Source organism: Protobothrops mucrosquamatus, unplaced genomic scaffold, assembly GCF_001527695.2.
Source record: "Protobothrops mucrosquamatus isolate PMUCROS unplaced genomic scaffold, P.Mucros_1.0 scaffold1468, whole genome shotgun sequence".
Classification (NCBI taxonomy): Eukaryota; Metazoa; Chordata; class Lepidosauria; order Squamata; family Viperidae; genus Protobothrops; species Protobothrops mucrosquamatus.
Genome location: NW_015387646.1, coordinates 337,501 through 362,918, shown reverse-complemented (window position 1 = coordinate 362,918; position 25,418 = coordinate 337,501). Strand labels below are relative to the sequence as shown.

At 41.6% G+C, this 25,418-nt stretch overlaps 1 protein-coding gene across 2 annotated transcripts in view; it reads left to right on the top strand.

Annotated features, from left to right (window-relative positions):
- Window positions 1-25,418, top strand: part of MON2 (MON2 homolog, regulator of endosome-to-Golgi trafficking) — a 159,996-nt gene that overhangs the window by 68,940 nt on the left and 65,638 nt on the right. For both annotated transcript variants that reach the window (XM_015822118.1, XM_015822117.1), the window contains exons 16-24: window positions 2,803-2,907; window positions 3,298-3,378; window positions 3,470-3,543; window positions 3,735-3,825; window positions 12,720-12,821; window positions 15,304-15,414; window positions 18,061-18,236; window positions 21,093-21,255; window positions 22,382-22,675. In XM_015822118.1, coding sequence (XP_015677604.1) covers window positions 2,803-2,907; window positions 3,298-3,378; window positions 3,470-3,543; window positions 3,735-3,825; window positions 12,720-12,821; window positions 15,304-15,414; window positions 18,061-18,236; window positions 21,093-21,255; window positions 22,382-22,675 — 1,197 coding nt within the window. The remainder of the gene's footprint in view (window positions 1-2,802; window positions 2,908-3,297; window positions 3,379-3,469; window positions 3,544-3,734; window positions 3,826-12,719; window positions 12,822-15,303; window positions 15,415-18,060; window positions 18,237-21,092; window positions 21,256-22,381; window positions 22,676-25,418) is intronic.

Here is a 25,418-nt window from a genome sequence, read left to right as displayed (position 1 = left end):
AAAATGTTTTGGTGTATTCAATATTACTAGAAAGCACATACAGAAAATGCATTGCATTTCTTAAAAGCACCGAAAGAAGAGAATATTTGTAGCTCAGGGTTGAACATTAAGTTCTGCTTAGCTGTCACAGTCTTTGCACGTTTTCTTAACCAAAAGTAGGCTTTGCCTTGTTTGGTCACGTTGTGTACGGTAATTCCCTTTTCTGCACGCTACACTTTAGGGACAGTCTCGCTTCAACAGCAACCGACCTCCTCGCAATCCATTGCGACTCTCCTGACTTCCCACGTTCCCAAACGTGGAGAAGCAAAACGCGCCCCACTTTAATATTAGCACAAGCTAACGGCGGCTCCTAGGCAAGCCTACCAAACCTTACGCTCCCTAAAGCTCAGAGGAGAAAGGGTGCAGCCCAAGCCGAGCTTTTGATCAGTTGGCGCAGGCACGTGTGGACGCAAGTCCACGCGTTCGAGGCTTCCCTCTTTCCACTCTAAAGCCGGTGCCTCACCTTTTGGACCCCGGGGAGAAACGGCGCTGCTTTGGCCGTCCGAGCCCCGGCTCCACATCACCCCGCTGCTCAGCCGCTGCTCAAGCGCTCCCCGAAAAGCCCCCGGCGAAGGAAGCAGTGCCGCCACCGCCCGACCCCACCTGGCCGTTCTTTGGATGGGGGGGAAGGCCTGCCCGCTTGTCAAGAGCAGAGGAAACGGGGAGGGGCACCTTGGGCTGCTTGCACCACAGGCTCTCCTCGCAGCTTTGGCTCCTTTCGATTTTCGGATGGGCGACAAAGCGGCCCGTTTCTTAGCGCTGAAGCCGAGGAAGAAACGCTGGGGCGGTTTTACCCGGAGCGGAATGATTGCAGTTTTGGGCTGCTGATCTCATGACCCACCCTGGAAAATGAACAAAACGACTTGAGGAGCCTGATTCCGTCGTGTTTGTTGCGGGCTCGCTCGAAGGACAGAACCACGTTGTGGCTACAACCTGGTCGTTTTATAATGGGGGTGGGAAGAGGACAAGCGGTTGACCTATATAATAAGAAAGGGGGGTGGGCAGGCTGACGACCCCCGGACCTGCGCCGGTCAGCTGGAACGTCAGGCAAAGCTTTGGCTGGTGCGGAGGGGAGGCTGCCGCAGCGCCGAACTCCTGCACTTGTCAGCTGGGAGGTCTGGCGACGGAGCCAGCTGGCGGAGGGCAATGGGGAGGCGGCGACTCGGCGGGCAGGGTCCTGCCTGCCCACGAATGTCGGGCCCACCCGCCCCATTTGTAAAAGAAAAAGTCTTCCGTCCAAGCATAACGCCAGCAGTTCTGTGACACGGGGGTTTGAGGCACGGGACGTGGAGTGGCGCCGTGGGAGGCGGCAGGACAGGGGGGAGGGGTTACCTGCATCCTGCCAGCCGACCTCTGGAAGCCTGCCTGAAGTAAGAATTTTAGGAGGTGTGGAAAGGGAGACAGACTGAGGGCTGTATTAAGACCATAAATGGCTGCTTAAGGAGAGTGGAAGGGAGGCGAATTCGGGGTGGAGCAGAAAACACGGGGGGGGGGGAAGGCATTAGGTTAGGAAATAAGCACCAAGGTACCTGGTGCCTTGCAAGGGATTCCCGAGTGTTCCGCGATTGTTTTTCCTCTCTCCTCTGCGCGAGAAAAACTTTTGCGGCGTAAATCTGAAATGAGTCCCTGGGGGAGGGCTGGGCCTTGCTCTGCACCTGCGCTCTTCACACGCCTCCTGCAGGGCACATTTGGTAAAGTTCGTGCATGCAGGCTGCCGCCAAGCAGAGGGAGTAGCACAGCTAAGGAAAAGGGTAAAAAACAAAAGGCGGACTGCGTTGTTTGGCGACCCCCGTGAAATGGTCGCGACCCACAGGTTGAGAACCGCTGATCTAAAAGCTTTTTTATGGAAGCCGGCTTGGCACAAAAGGAAGTCCAGAGTTAAATTTAAAATGGTTTTCTTTATGTGATATTTAATGGAAGAGCTTTAAATTCTACGTAATGAGATAAGGAGATTTTAAAAGATGTTATTTTATTTAACATTTGGATTTATATTTATAAGGGAAATAAATTAGTTATTCAAATAATTGTTTTGAATTACAAATGGAAGATGGATTTAGAGGATAAAGGTTATTTTATGAGTAAGCGATGATATTAGAATGAGAATTAGACTATGACTGTGAAATAAACTAAGAATCTACTGGAATAAATAATAAGTGTATTTTAGACATGATATTATTTTGCATGAACTAAGGGAACCGTGGATTATCCGAAACTTAAACATTATTGGACACTAAGCCAACTGGAATATTGTAATTGAAACCAGACAAAAGTCAAAAACAGGATCTGAAGACATATAATTTAAAAGTTGTTTATAAATGTTTTAAATGATTGAGTTATAACTAGCAATTTATTAATTTGAATTTGGTATAATAACTAAGGGAAACACAGAGGAAATATTTGATGATGTAAACTGATATATGTATGGATAAGTGTGTTACTGGACTATGTATTACCCAACCACCATATTACATCTGAAGTCTTAAAAAAATGGAAAATTAATAAAACTTGTTTAAAAAAATATTTTATCAAATTAAAAGGCTCTTTGCCATAATGATTTAAGGATTATATCAGATGTTGTCGCTGAAATCCAGTGTAAAATATCACTTAGCCACAATCCTAAGTTAGAGAAAAATCTAAGAATAAATTGTGTAGTGTTTTTTTAAATGATTATATTTTTCATTAATATTGTTGAAACAGTTTTACACTTATAAAACTTTTAGCTTACATCTGTAAAATGCTGACTGTTTAAAATTTTTCTTTTAGCTTACATCTAAGAATATACAGTGCATGAGGACATTACTTAGCTTGGCTCATTGTCACGGAGCCGTCCTTGGTACATCATGGCAACTTGTCTTAGCTACACTCCAGGTGAATTTTAAGAGACTTTGCTTTGATTTATACCTTTTTAAAACTTTTCATAAAAATGGATGTATCATTTTCAGTGGTTGAGCAATGAAATTTCTCCTATGCTAAAAATCAGGTCTATTCAATTTGCCAGACTGTTACTGTTATATGACAGTCATCTTGACTTTGGGTATCCAAATATGATCTTCACACCATGCATGTAACCACATGGTCTAATCAACAGCATGGATGGAATGGTTATACAGGGCTATAATGATCTTTTGCTATTTTGTATAAGCTTTTAAATTGTGATATGAACTTCACACACTTTGTCACAGAAAAACATACTTACATTCTTAAAGTAAATATTTTACAAAGATATTTCAAATTTTAAAGTGTTTCTTTGCATTTTAGCATCTTGTATGGATTCTTGGTTTGAAACCAGGCATTGGAGGTGCTTTAAAGCCTGGAAGAGCTGTAGAAGGACCAAGCACAGTAAGATATATATTACTTTATTGAATAGAATAGTGATAATATCATATGTTTTTACTATACATTTACCAAAGTTTGCAATTATTTCTTTTAGGTTCTAACTACGGCTGTTATGACTGATTTGCCAGTTATCTCCAACATTCTTTCCAGACTTTTTGAAAGTTCACAGTAAGAAAATGACTTTGCAAACAAAATTTTAAATACACAGTTCTAAAGCTCCATCTCTAACAATTATATCTATCTTTTTATCATTTAATCACTTTTCTTTATTGCATACAGCCTCCTTTGGGATTCTTTTTTATTATTCATTTTGAAATAGTTTTAATACTTGATCTCTCTCCTCCACTCCTTCCCCACAGATATCTGGATGATGTTTCATTACATCATTTAATAAATGCACTTTGTTCATTGTCTCTGGAAGCCATGGATATGGCCTATGGAAATAATAAGGTACGATATGTTTACATTTCTTATATAAATCAACCAGATTAATCCAGTTAAGTTTACATATGAATTACATGATTATGAATTATATAAACATGATTTATATAAATTATCCCATATGGCCCATATCCCATATGGCTATAAAGCCCAAACATCAGGTTTGCTATTAATTGTGTGTCATCAGATATTGTTGACTCTTATCAATCACATAGATTTTCTCTGTGATGATCTGTCCCTAATCTGGTCCTTCAGGTTTTTGAACAGTGCAACCATCCCCACTGAGTTCTTTCATCTTGCTGCTGGTCATCCTCATCTCTTTTGTCATTCCCAGAATTATAGCCTTCTCTAGAGAGCTACGTCTTTGCATAATGTGTCCAAAGTAGGAGAATTTATTTCACAGCTTGTTTCTCCAGCACAGGAGATGGATAATCCACCAATGGGTTAACGCTGTCCTCCTGCCCAATCAGATCAAGTCAGCCAAACTTGCCACGCGTGTCCTGGACTAGTTGTCCCAGTCTCGACTTGTTCTTGCCCAGGACAGACGTGCATGTTTGGCTCACAGGCAGGTAGATCTTAATTTATTGGTGGATTATCCATTAATTTCCTAACTTGTAGTCATCTGAGTAGCGCTGGGACCAGCGCTCCTCCAGAGGACTCTTCCCACATCTGATTCCCACTGGGATTCAATTGCAAACGGAGGCTTCCGTTTTCTCCCTTTCTTCCTAGCTCAGCGCTGGGCTCAGCGCTGCTGCAATCCCCTCCTTTCCTTCCTTCACCTTGCCTCTTGGTCGGAGCTTGCGGCTGCACCACGCCCGGATAGAACAGTTGGGACGTGGCCGCCATCTTGCGGACCGCATGTCCGGCTCAAGGACCCTTTGCCGGATAAAGGGGGGGGAAGGGATTCTTCCCCAATCTATTATTGCGGTGGTCTGAGGATCTTCTCAGGTGGCACAATCTTCTCTCCTGGCATATTCATTGTCTGGGTCCCTTGCCTAGACCATGTTGGGAGCCTGACTGGCTGAGGCCGCCATCTTGGGAGCTCCTCGTGGCTCCAGTTCAAGGCCCTTCAGGGGTTCTTCATAGCCAAGGGTAGCTAGTGATCTCTCTTGTAGTCGTTAGGGACTTTCTCCTTATATAGTGTTTTATTCCTATATCCTTTTTCCCTTCCCTTTTGGTATAGGCCTACTTGATTTCATTGGGCCCTCTGGTGTCTCCAGACCTCGTCACCACCTGGCTAGCTGATTTTTGCACAGACGTTCCCAGCCCTGACTCTGTGCTTAGTTGCCACTTTTTACATTGCTGGCCTGGCAACATAGCAAGCTTCACGAGCAGGCCACAGTCCACCCTCTGGGGGAAGTTATAGCGGCTGCAAGTAGGACCGGTCTTTTGGATACCACCGGTCCGGTGACCAGGGGGGTAGGGCAGTTATTACCAGCCACTGTCCTAGACCCTTCTTTGCCAATTGATCCTTTACCAGGAATACCCTCTCGTGCACCTGAAGATTTTGTACCAGCATGGAGGATAACATGGCCTCCCAATCCAAAGACGCCTCTCCTCCTCCCTCCATCTGGAAAAGGCACAGGTCCCCTAACCAGGAGGCTGCTGGTAGGATCTCAGCCAAGGCCAAGGCCAAGGCTGTTTCTGGGAGGAAAACTTCCAAATTGATGGAAAAACAGGCCAGCAGGAGACACCAGGCCTTGGAAAAAGAGTTTTCAAAGGCTCAAAAACAGGCCAAGGCCGAGATTGCTCAGGCTGAGCCTACTTTCTTTGATTTGCCTCTCGGTCCCTCCACTTCTGCCCAGGAGGTCTGGTCACCGGTAGAGCCTCCAACTTCCCCCGGTCAGCCCAGACCGGACCTTGGCGCACATACATTCCAGTCTCCGACCACCCCACGGACCCAGCACCTGGCCCCAGAAGCGACCTTCATACCCACAGCCGCGGGACTCAGAGTGGATGAGTTGGCACGTCCTTCCCTAGAGGATCGTCTCCAAGCCCTGGTTGCTCAGGCGGTGGAGAGGGCTCTCACGGCCAGGTCTCCACAGATACCCAGGGCGGATTCTTTGCTTTTCCTTCCACTCTCTCGCCCAGCTCATCAGAGTTCTCACAATCCTCCCTCTCCCTCCCATTCCTCGTATAGTGGGGTTTCATTAACCCCGGAGCAGGAGCAGGCGCTTGACGCCTCATGGTCGGAGGAGGGGGAATCGGCCCCGGACCTGCCCCCGTTCGGCGGTCTATTTAATCCATCTCTCTTCTTACCCCTATTTCGTAAGGCTAGCTCTGCGGCACACGTGGGACCTGACCGGTCCGCACCAGCGACGACTGCACCTGACTCAGAGGCGGACCCTGTTTTCACCGAACCGGTAGTCACCCAACACCATGTTCCCTGTCCGCCGTTATTCCTCAATGCAGTTAAGAAACAATGGGCTTCCCGGGTACCTTTCCTCTTCCAGGTGGGAACGATAAAAAGCTGTTTAGCGTGGCCTCAGATTTAGCAGAGGCACTGGACGTGCCCACGGTGGATGAGCCCTTGACTCACCTTTTCTCACCTACCACAATTTCAGGGGATATGTCTGAGGCCTTAAAGACTGACGAACGCAGATCCGAACTGGTGTTTAGGAGAACACACCAGGCGGCGGCGTGGTCTATCAGGGCTGCTACTTCAGCCTTGTTCTTCATTAGATCTGCTCTTATTTGGCTTCATCAGCTCCAGGCCAGGATCCCCCCGGATGATGTTCGTACGCATCAGGACCTGAGCAAGTTAGTGGCCGCAACAGAATATGCTTCCGATGTGATTCTACATGCTGCCAGGTTTTTCTCCAGATCCATGGCATCCAATGTGACGGCCCGTCGTATGTTATGGTTAAGGCACTGGCAAGCGGACGCCAAGTCCAAATGGCGTTTGGCAGCAGCCCCGTATCAGGGTAGCATGTTATTCGGGGATGCCTTAGCCCCGTTTCTGACTGAAAATAAGGATAAAAGAAAGATCCTGGCCCACCTTACCAAACGGTCTGACAGGCGGACTACCCCTTATAACCGTAGACAGTTCTTTTGATCTGCTAATACTCTGACTACACAACCTTCCCGCCCCTTCACTCCCAGACAAGACCGTCCGGTTGATAGACTGATTTCCAGACCCAGGCAACAGTTTCAGTCCAAACAGCCCTTTCGAGGTGAGGGACGTCCCTTCCGCAAGAAGTGACTCCAGAGTGGATCCTCCCATAGGGGGCAGGCTGTCCCTCTTTGCCACTCAATGGGTGGTCACCACCACAGACGCCTGGGTTCTGGATACCATTCGGCATGGCCTATCCCTGGAATTCATTTCCAGTCCACCAAGACGGTTCATTTCTTGCCCTCAATCAAAAAATTGAGTAAGGAAAGGTCTCATGCAGGAGGCCATCCGTCACTTACTAGACATAAGGGCCATAGAACCGGTACCACTGGTCCAACGGGGTCGCGGATTTTACTCCATCCTCTTTGTGGTTCCCAAGACCTCGGGAGGATGGAGAGCAATCTTAGACCTCAAAGGTCTGAACTTTCATCTGGTATTCATCTGGTTCAAAATGCAAACACTTCAGTCCATCTTGGGCAGCATCCGAAGGGGGGACTTTCTAACGTCCATAGACCTCACGGAGGTGTATTTACACATTCCTATCCCCGGCCACCGTCAGTTTCTCAGATTCAGTTACATGGGTCATTATCAATACAGGGCACTCCCGTTCGGCCTGTGTTCAGTTCCAAGGGTATTTTCCAAGCTCCTGGCTGTTCTAGCCGCACGCCTGAGACTGATGCCGATTCGGGTGCAATGTTACCTGGACGACATTTTAATCCAATCATCGTCCTCCCGGGCTGCTCAGTCAGATCTACGACTGGCGATCGAGGTCCTACAGGACCACGGTTTTTCGGTAAACTTCAAGAAAAGTCAGACAGTCCCTTTGACCAGACTGCTTCACTTAGGAGCCATAATAGAAACAATAGAATGCTGGGTTTATCTGTCCCAGGAACGCAAGGACAGCATACGGGACTTGGTCTTCAAAGTCTGCAGGGACAGGACACTGTCACCCTCCGGTCTTTCCCGATTACTGGGAAAAATGATATCATGCATAGCGATCGTTCCCTGGGCCAGATTACACTCAAGGACCCTCCAGTGGTTTCTGCTTCCCTACCAAAAGCAGGGTACCAGTACATTCAACCAAGGGGTAAGGATTCCTCCGCAAATCCTGCGCTCGTTCAGATGGTGGCTCTCACCCGCCATGGCCAGAGGGTCTCTCTTCAAGGAGCCTGGTCGGCTCACCATCACGACGGACGCCAGTCTGTTCGGCTGGGGAGCACACCATCAGTCGCAGGGGGCCCAGGGACGATGGTCTCGGTCAGACCTGAGGCACAATATCAACTGGTTGGAGCTCAGAGCCATACATCTAGCTCTCCGTCTCTTTCGCAACAAGATCGCGAGGCAACACGTGCTACTCCTCACGGACAACGTGGCGGCAAAGGCCCATGTGAACCGACGGGGGTACCCGATCCCGTGCCCTCCTGACCGAGGCCCAGCTGCCGGGCTCCTGGGCAGAGACCAACCTTGCCTCTATCAGGGCCGACCACATCTTGGGGGAGGCAAACAGACGAGCAGACTTTCTGAGCAGGTCGACAGTGGACCATTCGGAATGGCGTCTGCATCCGGATCTATTCAGAGAGATCTCCAACAGATTCGGCCTTCCCATCATAGACTTGTTCGCTTCCCAGGCAAACACACAACTGCCGAGATTCTTTTTGCGCTTCCCGGCTCCGGGGGCGGAGAGGGCGGATGCCCTTCAGGTTCCATGGCCTCTATACCTTTCCCCCTTTCCCTCTTCTTCTGGCGGTCATCCGCAAGCTACTGCAGAAGAGGGCGGAGGTTCTCCTAATAGCCCCTTACTGGCCGCGGAGGCTTTGGTTCGCCGACCTCGTCAGTCTTTCACGGTCTCGTCCTTGGAGACTTCCTCAGGACCGTGTCTCCCTAACCCAGGGGGATCTGATTCACCTGGATCCTCAATGGCTCCAGTTAGCCGTCTGGCACTTGAGCGCCGGCTCCTATCCAGGGAGTCCTGCTCGCCAGAGGTCATTTCCATAATCCAGGCCTCTCATAGACCGGCTACCAACCGCATCTACGATGCCACGTGGAAGAACTTCTGTCGGTGGTGTTCAAATCACCACCTATCCTTATTGGATTTGACCATTCCAAATATTTTGGATTACTTACTTGAGGGTCTGAATAAGGGATTGGCACCTAATACATTGCGCAGACAGGTGGCAGCCCTTTCTACATTGCTTACTTGCGACACTGTTGGTTCTCTGGGCCAACACCCTTTGATCTGTTCTTTCCTCAAGGGCGCAGCTAATACTAAGCCTCCGCAGCTCTGAGGCACTCTTTGTCTCGTTCCACCCTTCCTCCAAAGGTCGGAAGGTTTCGGCCTCCACGATTGGCCGGTGGATAAGAGCTTGCATTGCGGGGGTGTATCAGTCCGATTCCTTGCCGGTTCCGCATCAGATCAGGCTCACTCTACGCGTAGTGCAGCCACATCTGCGGCTTGGGCCACTCAAGCTTCCATCAAGGAGGTGTGTAGGGCGGCCACATGGTCTTCGCCTGCGCCGTTCATACAACATTACAAACTGGACAGGTACGCATCCACAGAGGCCTCCTTTGGCAGGAGGGTTCTGCAACAGGTGGTGCCCCATGACACTGCTCCAAACTTGCCCGTTTCCCTCCCTTAAGGACAGCGGGCTTTGGTATGTCCCATTGTTGGATTATCCATCTCCTGTGCTGGAGAAGGGGCGTTGTCTTACCTGAACGCCTTTTCTCAGCACGGAGATGGATAATCCACTCCCACCCGTTTAGGTCCTTAGGCCTAGGGTTAGGTTCTGTGAGTCAACACGTCATGCTGTCAGTCAGTAGCTTCGCCCTCGTCGAGACTGGGACAACTAGTCCAGGACAGGCGTGGCAAGTTTGGCTGACTTGATCTGATTGGGCAGGAGGACAGGGTTACCCATTGGTGGATTATCCATCTCCGTGCTGAGAAAAGGCGTTCAGGTAAGACAACGCCCTTTCTATGCATTTTTGGCTATTAGAGTAGGGCCATTAGCATAGCCCAGGTTATATTTATGTATTATATATTCATAAATCTTATTTATATGGCCTCTCATTTCACAGAATGTGACTTTGGGTGGCATACAATAAACCATAAAATAGCAATGCTAAAATAGAATGCCATTAAAAACATTAAAAAAGGCTAAGCAAAATGATTAGACATGAAGATATGAAGCCACCATTCCCTTGAGTCCCCCGGGCTTGTTGACACTGCCAAATTTTGCAGGATTTCTGGAAGGATGGAATGAAAGTGGTAAATCTCGTTGCAGGGAGGGGATAACGTTGCATAGAGAAAGTTCCATGGCAGAAAAGGCTCATTGCAAAGAAGATGTAACTCCTTTGTAGACAGAACCCACAACTGTCAATGTTTCTTCCTCTAGTTTTTAAACCACACTCAATTTCTTCAAATCTATCCTCCCTTAATATATATTCAGCAAATGGTTTAAATATAAAAGTGGAGCATATACAAAGTTGTCTCAGTAGTTTGCCAAGCTGAAGACAGTCAATTTCACCTTGTTCATGTTCAGTCTGTACTATGGCTTGTCTTGTATATAGGTTTTGCATGACAACAAAGCAGTTTTCTGGAATTCTCATTTTTCTAAGCACATTCCACAGCTTGACATGATCAACAAGATCAGTGGCTTTTCTATGAAGCACATAGTGACTTTGGCTTTCTCAATTATTCAGCATGCATCAGCAATAAAACAGATTTTATGTAACATTACATATTAGTGAATTTACATATCCGTTTTAGTCTTTTGCCCATGTATTCAACTCCTTTCTTGGTATTCCTTAATTAAATATAATAGTTCATAATTATGTATTTAGTTCAAATATAGAAGCAATTGTTAACCAGATGGGAAAAGCTAATATGTTAAATTAAAGCTTAAAATTGATCCTAGCTTGTTACACAATTTGTAATCATAGTATTTGGGGCAGAAAATGAAGAAGTAAAGAGCACAGGGAAAATTTTGTGCGAAACTTAATTTATTAAACTAAGTTCTGATCAGTGAATTCCAAAAATATGTAGGTATCACTGGTCTACAAGGAGAAAACCTTGGAAATGAAAGTAGCTATATTTTACCAGAATTGGGTCACTAATAAAAGAAAATTAAGTCCTGAATATTAATTGGCCCCAGTTTCCAAGATACAGCTTCAGGTCAGAATTGCATCAAAATAATTCAAAATTACGAGGGGGATGTGTGATTATGCTCCATAACTTTTCTACAAAATGTGATATAGCAATGAGAATGGTGCCACACCAATCATTATAAATTTATCTTTTTATTGATACCAATAACATAACCTTCCATTCATTTATTGGTTTTTCATGTAACGTTTTCATGCTTTTTCACTCTGCAAGAGTTCCACTGTTGTAATCTGGAGCCCAGTAGCTCGGCCTTGCTCTTAGGCAATTCCAAATCCCTGACCATGTCATTTAGTTCACTCTGTGAAATTAGATGTATGAATGGAATGTTTGGATATTCCATGGTCCACTTCTTCTTTCTTGAGAAGTCTTTTGCAATTTGGGGGAACCATGCAAAAATAGCAGTCACTACTATGGTGAGTTCCCTCCACACCTTTGGGACTATGAAAGACATAGACTTTTCCTTCTTGTTTAGCCAATGATGCAGATAAGTTCACATGCAATGCAACAATAGGAGGGGCCCAACTCTTGTCCTGATCCCCTATTTTGCATCCAAAATCTAGCTGGTATGCTTTTTTTTTACCACTGCCATCGTACTGCACTTTTGAGATGCAAATGTAACCTCATCACAACTGTAGCAGAAGATATCTGCATTGTTTACACAGTTTCAAGGCATCTTGGCTTCTGAAGGAAAATATCATGTAACTGTTCCTTGGAAATATTAGGCAATGACACCTGCCACCAGATATAACTATATGATGCGTAGATCTGACCAAGACAAATGTGCTTTGCAATTAAAGAACAATAAATTACAGTTAGGTAATAATCTTTAGTCTCAAAGTGAAGATAAATTTATACACTTCCATGTGATACCATTTTCATTGTTCTACCGTACTTTGTCAAGAAGGTACAAGGCATCATGATCATTAGACACCTCCCTCCCTTGTAGGCAAATATACTTGCCTATGTATAAATCTTTATTGTGAAATATCTTGAAAACTTTAGCCAACCAGCACCTTTACCACTTATTTTCTAATTCACCTAATCAAAATATGTAGGAATTAACACATTTTATCTCAGAGGTCGATAATTTCCCAAAATCTGTAGACCAGTGATATGCTTATGGTCTAACAGCAAGTCACAGAATCTAAAAATGCAGCACACTATTAATGCATGCATAAGTAAATGTATATAGTACATACATATATAAAAAGAAGACCCTATAAAGTTAACATTTCATTGAAGTCACCAAATGGATTCTGTAAGCTAGAGGTATAAATAAATATATATATATACTGCCTTTGAATTGTATGGGTATAGGTCATTTAATAAGAATACTTCACTCTCATCATGAGGGGATTTTAAAACTAAAAAGTAAATGAATTGATCTCCCATGTAGGTACTTTAAAAGTATGTGTGAAATAGATCTAGCCTCTGTACTCTTAACAAATTTATATTTGAACTTCATATGGAAAGTTGATGTATGAATTTTATCATATTGGGTATCCACAACTAAAATTTAAACTGCTATAGCAACAAACCTTGAAGAGAACACTTTACATCACTGTTCTTCAGTATAATAACTTAATGTATGAGCTGGTGAATTAAAACATTTTAAATACCATTTGCATTTAGGAACCATCATTGTTTGCTGTTGCTAAATTGTTAGAAACAGGACTGGTTAACATGCATAGGATTGAAATTCTGTGGAGACCACTGACTGGTCATCTTTTAGAGGTAACAAATCATTTTATAATCTTCTATCAGTGTTTATGTTTGAAAAATCATAGTATTTTTCTCCCTTTAATTAAGACTTGAAGGCATAAAATAAAAAGCAAGTAATGTTGTCTAATATTAGTTGCTTTCCTGTTTTTATTCTGTTTTGTTCCTTATTAAGTGTAGAGTCATAGAATTAAAAGGTCTAATTAGGCTATTGAATCCAACTCCCTGCTTAATGTGTACTGTGTGAATTCTGTACCTGTGTGGATTGGATGAGAAGAAAGTCACATTTTTCCCACATGACCATCATAATTGTCTCAGAGAATCACCTTTTCATATATAGTCATAACTTGCAAATAAATAAACCACACAGTTGTGTACTAGCATATAAAACAATAAGGATTTCTTGACCCAACTTCTGCTGATTACATGGACTAATGGATGTATCCATTGTAGGTTTTCTGGTAGCAGTATGGAACAATATTTTTTCTTTTTTTTAATAAGGAACAAAACAAAATGTTTTTTCCCCCTAACTTTCTAATCTATCTTAAAAATTTGGGATTTTTTGACATCTCCCATCCAAATACTAACCAGTGGGTTTTTTTTTTTAATTTTGGTATATTAAATAGCCTGTTAATATGTGCCTTTATTGATAATCCCAAATTCCTTCCCCCATAAAACACTTAATGGGCCAGAAATTTTACAACTATATGGTAAAAAGTAACATGATTATCAGTGGGGCTGTTATTATTTTTACATAATTTAAATCAGGATAATGCTGACCAAAATACTATATTGCAAATTAAAATTATAATTCTGCTTTAGCTGAAAAGCAGAACTGGTATTCTTGGATTATATACAATATAATGTTTTTAGCTACCTACAAAAGGCTTTTAAGTATGTGGATATTTGTGTACATGTGCTGTTTATGCTTTTTACCTCATAAAAAAATGCTAAAGCTGAATTGTTTTGCTATATATTAGAAATTTTATATTAGAAACTTTATATTTTTAATAAATATGCTTAAGGAGTACTAGTCTTTCAAAACAGGCATGCTTTTTTTCCTACCAAAGAGAAGTGCTTATGCATGATCATATATATTCCTGCAAATACATCCAAAACTAGATTCTAAAAGCAGCTATGTTGCCCTGGGAAAATGTGCAACTGCTTAATTGCTACAAAGAATGCTACTTTGCATTTCTTTCTGCTTCTTATAATACACATCTTTGAAAGGATTTACAGAGCCCCAAAAGTTCTGTAGGTAGAAATATTACCAGGATTTGGGGTGCTGCATGTACAATATTAGATATTAATGTTTCAAAATCTACAAATTCATATTGACCAGAAATGTAGTTATTCTGCTTAGCAGACACAGAAATCCAGGTAGCCCTTTAATGTTGCTAAATTTCAGTTCAAGACAACATTGCCAATTATGAGATATAATACCGGTAGCAGTAATAAAATTTATAACATTGGAATATATAGATGTTCACAGCTCATTGTCAGTTTTTTCATTTCTACTATGCATTTTTCTCTTCACAAAATTAATAGAAAAATTACGTTTTATTGCATTGATATATCATTAAAATGATTTACTTCTAGGCTGGCAAGCTCAGGAAGTGGGGGAGTAATAGAATTCAGTTTTTAAAAATAGCTCAGTTCCATATCTTAAACAACAAAGCTACACCAAAATATTGTATTGTTGTTTAATATTTGTATCCTGATAATAAATGATATTTTCTTCCCCAGTTTCTTTTTTGAACAAATCTGGGAAATAGGTTAGACTTGGCAGCTATGACAGTTCATTGCAACGTGACTGAATCAATATTTCAATTCAGATCTTTCTGGACAAGGCTGACATTTCAACCATTACTGTTTATTACTTCTGGAAATATGCATCACAACTAGAATGATTTAAAGCTTAGTTTTGTCATCTAATATTTATTGCTTGAGTTGCCTTAGTTTCATATTTTTCATATTTTTCTCTTTTCCTTTATTGCTTCCTATTTTTTTTTAATTCAGAAGGTAAGCATGCCTTGCAAGTATGTCTTACTTATTTACTATCTGATCTTTTTCTAATGTAGAATTATCACATTCTGATGTTGGAAAATAATAGATAAAACCAAACTGTGATTTCAAAGAGATGAATTTTAATATAAGCAGAATGAACATTTTATAAGGTAGGATGGCACAATACATAAATCTACAACCATGCAAGTCATCAGAATTGGGTAGAGAATATAGTAAATATGAAACATGTAAAGGTATTATTACTTCACTGATAAATATGCTCTTAATTTACCATTTTTATTTAATGTAGTTTTTGAAAATAAGAAATATGAATCATTTTGTTTGCTAGTAATGCAACAACTGCTAGGATTATGTATAAACAGAGTGGTTTATAATTTTCAATATAGACATTAGTATTTTTTCAATGATTTTATAGACTAAAAAGCAATATAGAGTGGTGAATATTTATTAATGTGCATTCTGACTGTAGGTCTGCCAACATCCAAACTCAAGAATGAGGGAATGGGGAGCAGAAGCTTTAACTTCTCTCATCAAAGCGGGATTGACATTTAACCATGAACCTTCGCTCTCTCAGAACCAGGTAAATTAGCATGCTAGAAAATAATCAGTAGCTTAATTGATAATGATATAGAGTAAGAAGCATAAATTATTTTTTATAATCGTATTCAAATTTAGTTATAGAGTAGAACTAGAATTTCAATGCCATGTTATTTGATTATAATGTTGTTTTGCTAATCAATAGGTTTTGTAGGAAATTATCTGTTTATTGGACTGAATAATGGTGCACTGATAAATAGCCCTGTACAGTGAGGGAAAAAAATATTTGATCCCCTGCTGATTTTATACGTTTACCCACTGACAAAGAAATGATCAGTCTATAATTTTAATGGTAGGGTTAGGTTAGGGCAGAGGGATCTTGCGGGCATTGTAGGATTTCAGTCCTTCACAGCGTAGTGTGTTACCAATTGTTTTCTTGGTAACTATGGTCGCAGCTGCCTTGAGATCATTGACAAGATCCTCCCGTGTAGTTCTGGGCTGATTCCTCACCATTCTCATGATCATTGAAACTCCACAAGGTGAGATCTTGCATGGAGCCCAAGACTGAGGGAGATTGTGTTGTGGCTCCGTCCTGTGGGTCCCTCTCATCAGAGGAGGAAGGCTCTGAACATGAAGGAGAGGAGATGGCCAGGCCTCCCTCTCCAGGACCTTCCCCTCTGGTGCGGCCTTCGGTGCCTTCCGCAGAAGAGGAGATTGGCCAGGAGCCAGGTGCTTCTGGGATTGGCCAGGAGCCCGGTGCTTCTGGGATTGGCCANTTGCTGAATCTCCTGTGCAAGCACTCCGGCCATTTATCCTGGACTATTCGTATGTTTTGGTTTTGTATTATCAGTAAAGGCTTTGGCAGGCAGCCACGAAGTTGCTGCCAAGTGTTCATTTGTATTTGATTGTGCTGAGCAGTTTTTCAGCCCTCGGCTGACTGGTTGGGGGTGTGTGAGTCGGACGGGGGACAGAACAGATTGATAGTTATTTTGTGTTTCTTCCATTTGCGAATAATCGCACCAACTGTTGTCACCTTCTCATCAAGCTGCTTGGCGATAGTGTTTAGCCCATTTCAGCCTTGTGTAGGTCTACAATCTTGTCCCTGACATCCTTGGACAGCTCTTTGGTCTTGGCCATGGTGGAGAGTTTGGAATCTAATTGATTAATTGCTTCTGTGGACAGGTGTCTTTTATACAGGTAACAAAATGAGATTAGGAGCACTCCCTTTAAGAAAGTGCTCCTAATCTCAGCTCATTACCTGTATAAAAGATACCTGGGAGCCAGAAATCTTGCTGATTGATAGGGGACCAAATACTTATTTCACTTATTAAAATGCAAATCAATTTACAGCTTTTTGAAATGAGTTTTTCTGGATTTTTTTATTGCTATTCTGTGTCTCACTGTTAAAATAAATGTACCATTATAATTATAGACTGATCGTTTCTTTGTCAGTGGGCAAATGTACAAAATTAGCAGAGGATCAAATAATTTTTTCCCTCCCTGTAAATGTCTTTTCCAAAGAAAATCTCATTTAGTTGACAAAGGATTGCAGCCCAGAGCAAGTTATGGCATATACCAGTGGTGGCGAACCTATTGCATGGGTGCCAGAGGCGGCACTTGGAGCCCTCTGTGGGCACACGTGCCATTGCCCCATCCTTGCCTCCTCCCATGACCCCCTCCTCTCCAGCAGCCCCCGTGAAGCAGAGTCACCCCTGAGTGTGGCCCACACGGAGCAGCGGAGCCAAGGACATGGCAGCCAGGCAGCATAGACAAGACTCTGCCCTCACACCCCATCTTGCACAGTTGATGCTGCAGGGCGTGGGCGTGACCGCCATAGCGCTGCTGGGCTGCCTGGGCGATCTGCGGCGGGCTCTGGAGGCAGTGAATGGCCCTGCGGGCAGGCGGGGTGGAGGATGGGGGGTGGAGCGGGGGCGGGACGGGGTGGAGCGGGGGCGGGGCCAGTTTTTGGGCACTTGGTCTCTAAAAGGTTCGCCATCACTGGCATATACAATTTATTATCATAGCATCAATTTACTAGTGATTATATTGCTACCAGATATGTTCGAAGATGTATCCCTATATATTAGTATTACATGAGAGGAGGTTAAAATATCTTAAAGCTATAAATTATAGTCTCCATAATTTAGAGGTATGAAATCAGCTCATTGCTATTTATATGATAGTCTCCTTAAATAAAACTGACAGTTATAGAATAGTGAACAAGGTTGGGTGTAGATCAGTCTAGTCAGTATGGCAAATAACTTTTCCCCACTTGTTTGTTTTCAATCCCAGAGGAAAGCATCTTCCGTACACTTAGAAGTGGTTTAGTCACATTTGTTTATATCTACTTGTGTGCGGTTGTCAAACTCGATCGTGTCACGTGATGTATCGGGACGGTTTTTTGCCTTTGTGGTAGGCATGGCCTATGCGTGACGCATCCGACCCATGAGTCACCAGTTTGACACCCCTGTGCTAGTGTTTCCAAGCATGGCAGGGGATTAATCACAAAATTATGATGGTAGAGAATTTGGTGTTGATCACTCATGAGACAATTGAAGCATTATTTTATGTTGTTTCTAATTTTATGTTAGTAAGCAACAGAAAATGTTTGTAACTGATAATAGTAACTATCTTACCATTTCTAGTTATTTTGTTACTTTGAATAATATTTTCATTTCTTTTTTTCCAGAGGCTTCAGCTGTTGTTACTAAACCCACTGAAAGAGCTGTCAAATATCAGTCACCCTGATATTAGACTCAAGCAATTGGAATGTGTTTTACAGATTTTGCAAAGCCAAGGGGACAGTCTAGGGCCTGGATGGCCCTTGGTGCTTGGAGTTATGGGAGCAATTAGAAGTGATCAAGGGTAACTGTATTTTATTTGTTTGGTTTGCATATTTATTTATTTAATTTAAAATACTTACATGGCTGATCATCTTATCTGCTACACTTCTAGTAGGATATTGCCACTAACTAAAACAAAAGATGGTAAAATTAGAGGCCGACACTTCCACCAACACTGTCCAGTACACTCAATACAATCCCTAGGCTTCAACTTTACTCCTATTCCAGTATTTAGGAAGAGGCAGTCCCATAGAAAACATGGCCATGCCATTCGGGGCTTTAATTTTCTTAATATGCATACATCATAATGTCATAGATAACTCCCTTTTCCATGTTTTGATAACTTTGAAATAAACATCTTTGTGGTAACTTAAAAAATGTGCTGAATTATTAAAAAACATTTGAGCTAGTTCATAGTATAAAGTGTAAAATGAGTTATATGCCTGATCTATAGAAGGAGCTGCATCATACCATGTTTTCCCGAAAATAAGACCTGGTTTTATATATTTTTTTTGCCTCAAAAAGTGGTACTAGATCTTCTTTTCGGGGGATGTCTTACCTTAGGACCGCCACAGCCAGGCCTCCCATGCCCCGACACCTGTCGCCTCGCTGATTGACTTGCCACTATTTGTGGCCGGATGCGATTGGACGCCACATGGTGGTTCACAACTGTGCTGCCGGTTGCGGCAGGACACCGCACGGCGCTTCGGGCCATTTGCAGGAGGTCGTTGCCGCCGATTGTGGTAGGACGCCGCACGGCGCTTTAGCCCATTGCCGCTAATTGGGGCAAGGCTCTGAGTGGCGCTTCAGGCTGTTTGCAGGATGCCGCACAGCACCATATGTTATCCTGCTATAACCGGCAGCAACAGCCTAAAGCACTGCCCGGCGTCCTGCCACAACTGGCAGCAACGGCCCAAAGCACCACATGGCGTCCTGCTATGACTGGCGGCAATTGCGTGAAGCACCATGTGGCCTCCTGCAAACAACCCGAAGCACTGTGCAGTCTTCTGCTGCGACCGGTGGCAGTGACCTGAAGCACCACGTGGCCTGCGAGGAGCAGCAATGGCCCAAAGCACCACACGGCGTCCTGCTGCAACTGGTGGCAATGGCCCAAAGCACCATGTGGCAATGGCTCAATAAGCCACGCAGCACAAGTGTTGGGGTGTAGGGAGGCCTGCTTGTGGCAGTCCTACCGGTAAGGTAAGCGGGTACGGGGTGCATGGGGCAGCTCCACTCCACTATCCCTGCCATAGCTTGATTTTTAGGCATGCACCTCGCCCCCAAACTAGGGCTTATTTTCAGGATAGGGCTTACTTTTGGGGAAACATGGTAGGTATTTTATGTTCAAATGACATAAAATTATTTTATCAAATTTATTTATTTATGAAATATATATGCTGTTCATTTCGCAGTGTGAGGCAAAATTGAGCAGCTTACAACTTAATAATTTTTATGTAACAGTCATGCTAGTTTTCTATATAACTTTTTTCTGAATATCTATGCAAGTTGTCAGACATACAGCTACACAAATAGACATAGCTATGTTTTATATTACAGGTAGTCCTCGACTTATAGCCACAATGGAGCTCAAATGTTCAGTTGTAAGTTGTTGCAGTTGTAAGTTGAGGCATTGTGTGACTGAACTCAATTTTACAACCATTTTTACAATAGTCATAAAATGAGTGACCCCAATTGTAAAATGAATCGTGGTTATTAAACAAATTGATAGTCATTAAGCAAATCCGTTCTTCCAAATGGCATTTTTTGCCGAAATCCAACAAAAAAGTTGCAAGCATTATCATATTGCCAGATGATGCATCCTGTCTTAAATGCAAGAGTCTCTGCAGAGTGAGATGGGCAGCATATACATTTAATCAGTCAATCAATCTATTACAGTTGTAGACCAGAATAGAAGTTTAGTATTGGGATAAAAATAAAAAAAATAGGACAGGACATAGTAATACTTTACAATTGATGGTGAAATTATTAATAATTGATGGTGAAATTATTAATAATTGATGGTAAAATTATTAATAATTATAAAAATATTAATGGGTGATAACTAGGGTCTGCCTAATTTTACAGACATTATAGCAAAATCTAACTATGTTCAAAGAAACTGCATTATACTGATCCGATAGTAGTTGTATATAAAAAGGAAAGGATCAGAATTACTGGCATATTTTGTGTCAGGTAAGGCATTATAAAATGAGTCCTTGAGTCTTTATAAAGGGTGCAATATAGCAGGACATAGATTGTCTACAGGGACACAGTCTTAACTCATATGGAACTTTTTTGTATTGGGCCTCCAGAACTCCTGTGGGTGAGTCAGAGCGAGCTAGAGTTAATTTTGCCCTCCAACATTTAGGGACAGTTAGATTCATATCTCACTGGTTTGTGAAGGGAGGCTTATCTGCTCAAGAAAACATTTTTGGGTAAAGCGGACAGCTCCTATTGGACTTCCTAATCTTTAATACTATGTTTAGATGCACTAAATGCACATTCACAGTCCATCATAAGGAACTCCTCCTTGGAGAGGCCAAGATTTTGGAGTTTTAATGAAATAGTCTTAATCCATGTGGATTTATAGTTATCCTTAATAAGGAGATGGTTCAAACCAATAGGGAAGAACAGTAGTTTCAGCCGGTATATTATAATGCAAACCCATGCATTTGTTTCAGTCTTTATACATTTAAATAAATAAATAAATATGATCATGTGACCATGAGGGACCAGAAGTTGTAACTTCAAGGATGGGTCATAGTAGCTTTCTTTCAATGCATCATAACTTCAAACAGTCATTAAACAATTGATCATAAGTTTAGAACCACCTGTATCATAATTCTTATTTATAAATAATTATTGATTTTGTTAATAGAGAGTCTCTAATCCGGACTGCATTCCAGTGTCTCCAGTTGGTTGTGACTGACTTTTTGCCAACAATGCCATGTACTTGCCTACAGATTGTAGTAGATGTTGCTGGAAGTTTTGGGCTTCACAACCAAGAATTAAACATCAGTTTAACATCAATTGGTCTTTTGGTGAGGCTTAATTTATTCCGTTATTTTTACTCCCTAAATATGAAGATTTTTATGTGAAGGTTTAAATTGACATTCAGTGCTCACTTTCCTATAAATAAACCCAATTAAATTATGTTAAAGATTGTTTCTAAATAAATATGGAGTTATAAAAGCATTGGTAAATAAATATTAACAATAAGTATTATTATTATGGTCAGCAGGGAGCCTGTATAAAAGTTACAATATTACATAGCACCAGCTTAAAAGAAAGAAATGAATATAATAGTTCAGCTGCCATTTTTAAACTATCACTAGCATATAAATACAGTGAGTACAGAACCTAACAATAGAATTAGGTGCCACATTTTTAGATCTAACTAAAGCGAGATTAACTTGGAATTCACTAACATATCCATCATTAATATACAATGATACACTGTAACATGCTCTCATAGTAACCATGTGTTTAATGCTATGGACTATTATTTTAAGCAAGCTTTACTTACTCCTTGTTGTACCTGTTAATATAATAGGGTATCCATATACCTGTATCATTGAAATAAAATTCACTCATTTTAAAATATAATGTATAAAATATGGTGTTTTGTATAAAATAGCCGACACAATTGCCATTTATGTGTTATTTTTTTTACTATACAAAGTAGGACATATTTTGTGTAATATCAGTAACCTGATTAAAATTGTAACTAGCCCATTTAAAGTATAAATGCCTTAGTAATTTTTTTTTAAGAAAATAGTTCTAAACCAAAATGTGTTTGATGAAATTCCATTTCTGTAAGAATATGGCTAAAACATCTGCTTTTTCACCTTACTGATTTTCATTAAAAAGGGAAAAACCAAAGTGTTCTACAATATTTTTAAGTATTCAAACTAATAATCATGTATTTAAGAAGGAATATACCTAACAATATTTCCTCAAAATGCCTACATGCATCAATCCATCATAACTAGTGCTTAAAAATAATACGAAGCTAAAACATAGCTAAATGTTCAGAACAATTCGTTCATAATTTATAAAATATATATTGTCCATTTTCATTGGCTTTTTTTTTACATTTCCAATGCAGGATTGCAACTCTTCTTTGTGTTCAGAAATCATTTACAAAGAAGCATTTTTGTTTTGTAGTGGAATATTTCAGATTATTTCTTCCAAAGAGGTGAAATTATTGAAAAGGAATTAAACAAGGAAGAATCGGTGTTACAGAAGCAAGCAGAAGAAAAGGGGATAACATTGAACCGTCCCTTCCATCCGGCACCACCATTCGATTGCCTCTGGCTTTGCCTATATGCCAAGCTCGGTGAACTCTGTGTAGATCCACGCCCTGCAGTTAGAAAGAGTGCTGGGCAGACTCTATTCTCTACAATTGGTGCTCATGGAACTTTACTGCAGCATTCAACATGGTATACAGTTATATGGAAGGTACTGACGTTTACATGTAATAATATTGTTCTTACAATATGTTTGATCCCAGTTCTTTTTTATATAAATATAAGACAAAACAGTTTCTAGAATTAGAAGTTTGTCATACTGTTGAAAAGGCAACTGTTTGCTTTTTTGAAAATTGAAGCTTTTGTTTGGAAATGTCAAAGAAAAGTCGAACTATGTGGACTGCTTGTTCATCATCAAATTACTGTATTGGATTGCAATTAAATACTGTTTATGAAAACCAGCCACATACAGGTAGTCCTCATTAAGCGACTACAATTGGTTCCAGCAAACAGCAACATAGCAACTAAGAAAACCATGTGACTGAACTAGAGAGATTGCAAAGATCATTGAGTGCTGTCCTCTCATTCAGTTAAAAATCTCTCATACAATGTCCTCTTCCCTTTTTTTCTCCCCCCCCCCCTTGCAGTGTAGAGAGATTGCTTAAACAAACTGTCTGTTAGATGCTTTTCCCCATTGGGCAATGCATTCCTTAAAAAAATGCTAACTGTAAGTTAACAAACTCAGCTCCCTGGCCTTAATTAATTGATTAGAACCATCTGATCAGCTACAGCTGCTGCCTGAAACTGAGTAGATCTTAATCACACTGCAGGCTTTTGTTGTCATAAATGCATGTTCTGCTTGAAAAACACATTTTTTATTACTGTTGATTTTGCGAAGAGTCACTATCCAAGTCGTTATGCAAGACAGTCACTAAACAAGAACTACCTTTATTTCCTTTTATGAAAAGAAATTTGGTTTATATTTTATGTCACAGCAGTATAATCCATTGCACCCCTTAATTTTAATTTAAGACAATTAAATCAAACAGTCAGAATGGTTTGAAATTTTATTGATCTTTAGCCACATTGTGTTCTCAATAGAAGACAAAATTTATATGCAAGCAACACTTTTAATAAACTGATTACCTATGTCAGTGACGGCGAACCTTTTAGAGACCGAGTGCCCAAACTGCAACCCAAAGCCCACTTATTTATCGTCGGGTGCTGGGTGGGCGTGGCCAATTGGGTGGGCGTCACCCATTGGGTGGGTATGGCTGCGGTGGTAATGGCAAACTGGGTGGGAATTAAAAAGTTCAATCAATCCCAACTTTACTAGATCTTTTTTTTTCTGCGAGAAGTTGAAATTGATTGATTGAACCTTTTTTTTTTGCACACGGCGGCAGAGGCCTAAAGCGAAACGGTTTTATAAAACCAGGCTGAAGGCCTAGGACTGGGGCGATGGCATGTGCCCACAGAGAGGGCTCTGCATGCCGCCTGTGGCACGTGTGCCATAGGTTCGCCACCACGGACCTATGTCATCTTTCTGCTTATCTTAGTACAACAAATAATGATTTAAGAAAAGAAAAACTTCTGATTTTTTTCTTTCTCTAGGAATTATATAGAAGAGATTGAACAAAGTTTGTTTTGAATTATCTGTCCATCTTATCACTTATTTCCTTCATTGTCAGTATACTCAAAACAGTGATCCTGAACAGCAAATAGAAAACTAGAACCACAGAAAACACAATTAATTTAAAATATAACAACTAGAAACTATCAATAAAACACATGAAGGACTAGAATTATTTACAATCAGTAAGAAAACAATGATCAAGTAAATTAGCCAACATAGTTCACTCAGTGTCCCAGCCCAAATGCCAAAGGGAACAATCAGATCTTTAATGACTTACAGAACATTAAAAGGATTTTTTTTCGTATTTAATACATTTTACTGAATTATAAAATGTATTAAATACAAAAATTATACTCCTTCATGGATTACTGCCTTGTCGTGGCGAAGGGGCTTGCGTAACTCAATGAAGCTATGAGCTATGCCGTGCAGGGCCACCCAAGACGGACAGGTCATGGCAGAGAGTTCTGACAAAATGTGATCCACTGGAGAAGGAAATGGCAACCCACTCCAGTATCTTTGCCATGAAAATCCCATGGACAGTACCAAAAGGCAAAAAGATATGACGCTGGAAGATGAGCCCCTCAGGTTGGAAGGTGTCCAATATGCTACTGAGGAAGAGCAGAGGGCTAGTACTAGTAGCACCAGAAAGAGTGAAGCGACTGGGCTAAAGCCGAAAGGATGCTCAGCTGTGGATGCATCTGGTGGTGAAAGGAAAGTCCGATGCTGTAAAGATCTTTTCTCCATAGGAACCTGGAATGTAAGATCCATGAATCAAGGCAAACTGGACGTGGTCAAACAAGAGATGACAAGACTGAACATCGACATCTTAGGAATCAGTGAACTAAAATGGAGAGGAATGGGTGAATTTAATTCAGAGGACCATCAGGTATACTACTGCGGGCAAGAATCCCTCAGAAGAAATGGAGTAGCCTTCATAGTCAATAAAAGAGTAGGAAAAGCAATACTGGGATACAATCCCCAAAATCACAGAATGATCTCAGTGCGAATCCAAGGCAAACCATTCAATATCACAGTAGTCCAAGTCTATGCCCCAACCACTGGTGCTGAAGAGGATGAAATTGATCGATTCTATGAAGCCCTACAGCACCTTATAGAATCAACACCAAAAAATGGTATCCTTGTCATCATGGGGGATAGGAATGCTAAAGTAGGAAGCCAAAAGATAACTGGAATAACAGGCAAGTTTGGTCTTGGAGTACAAAATGAAGAAGGGCACAGTCTGATAGAATTTTGTCAAGAGAATACGATGGTCATAGCAAACACTCTTTTCCAACAACCCAAGAGACGACTCTACACCTGT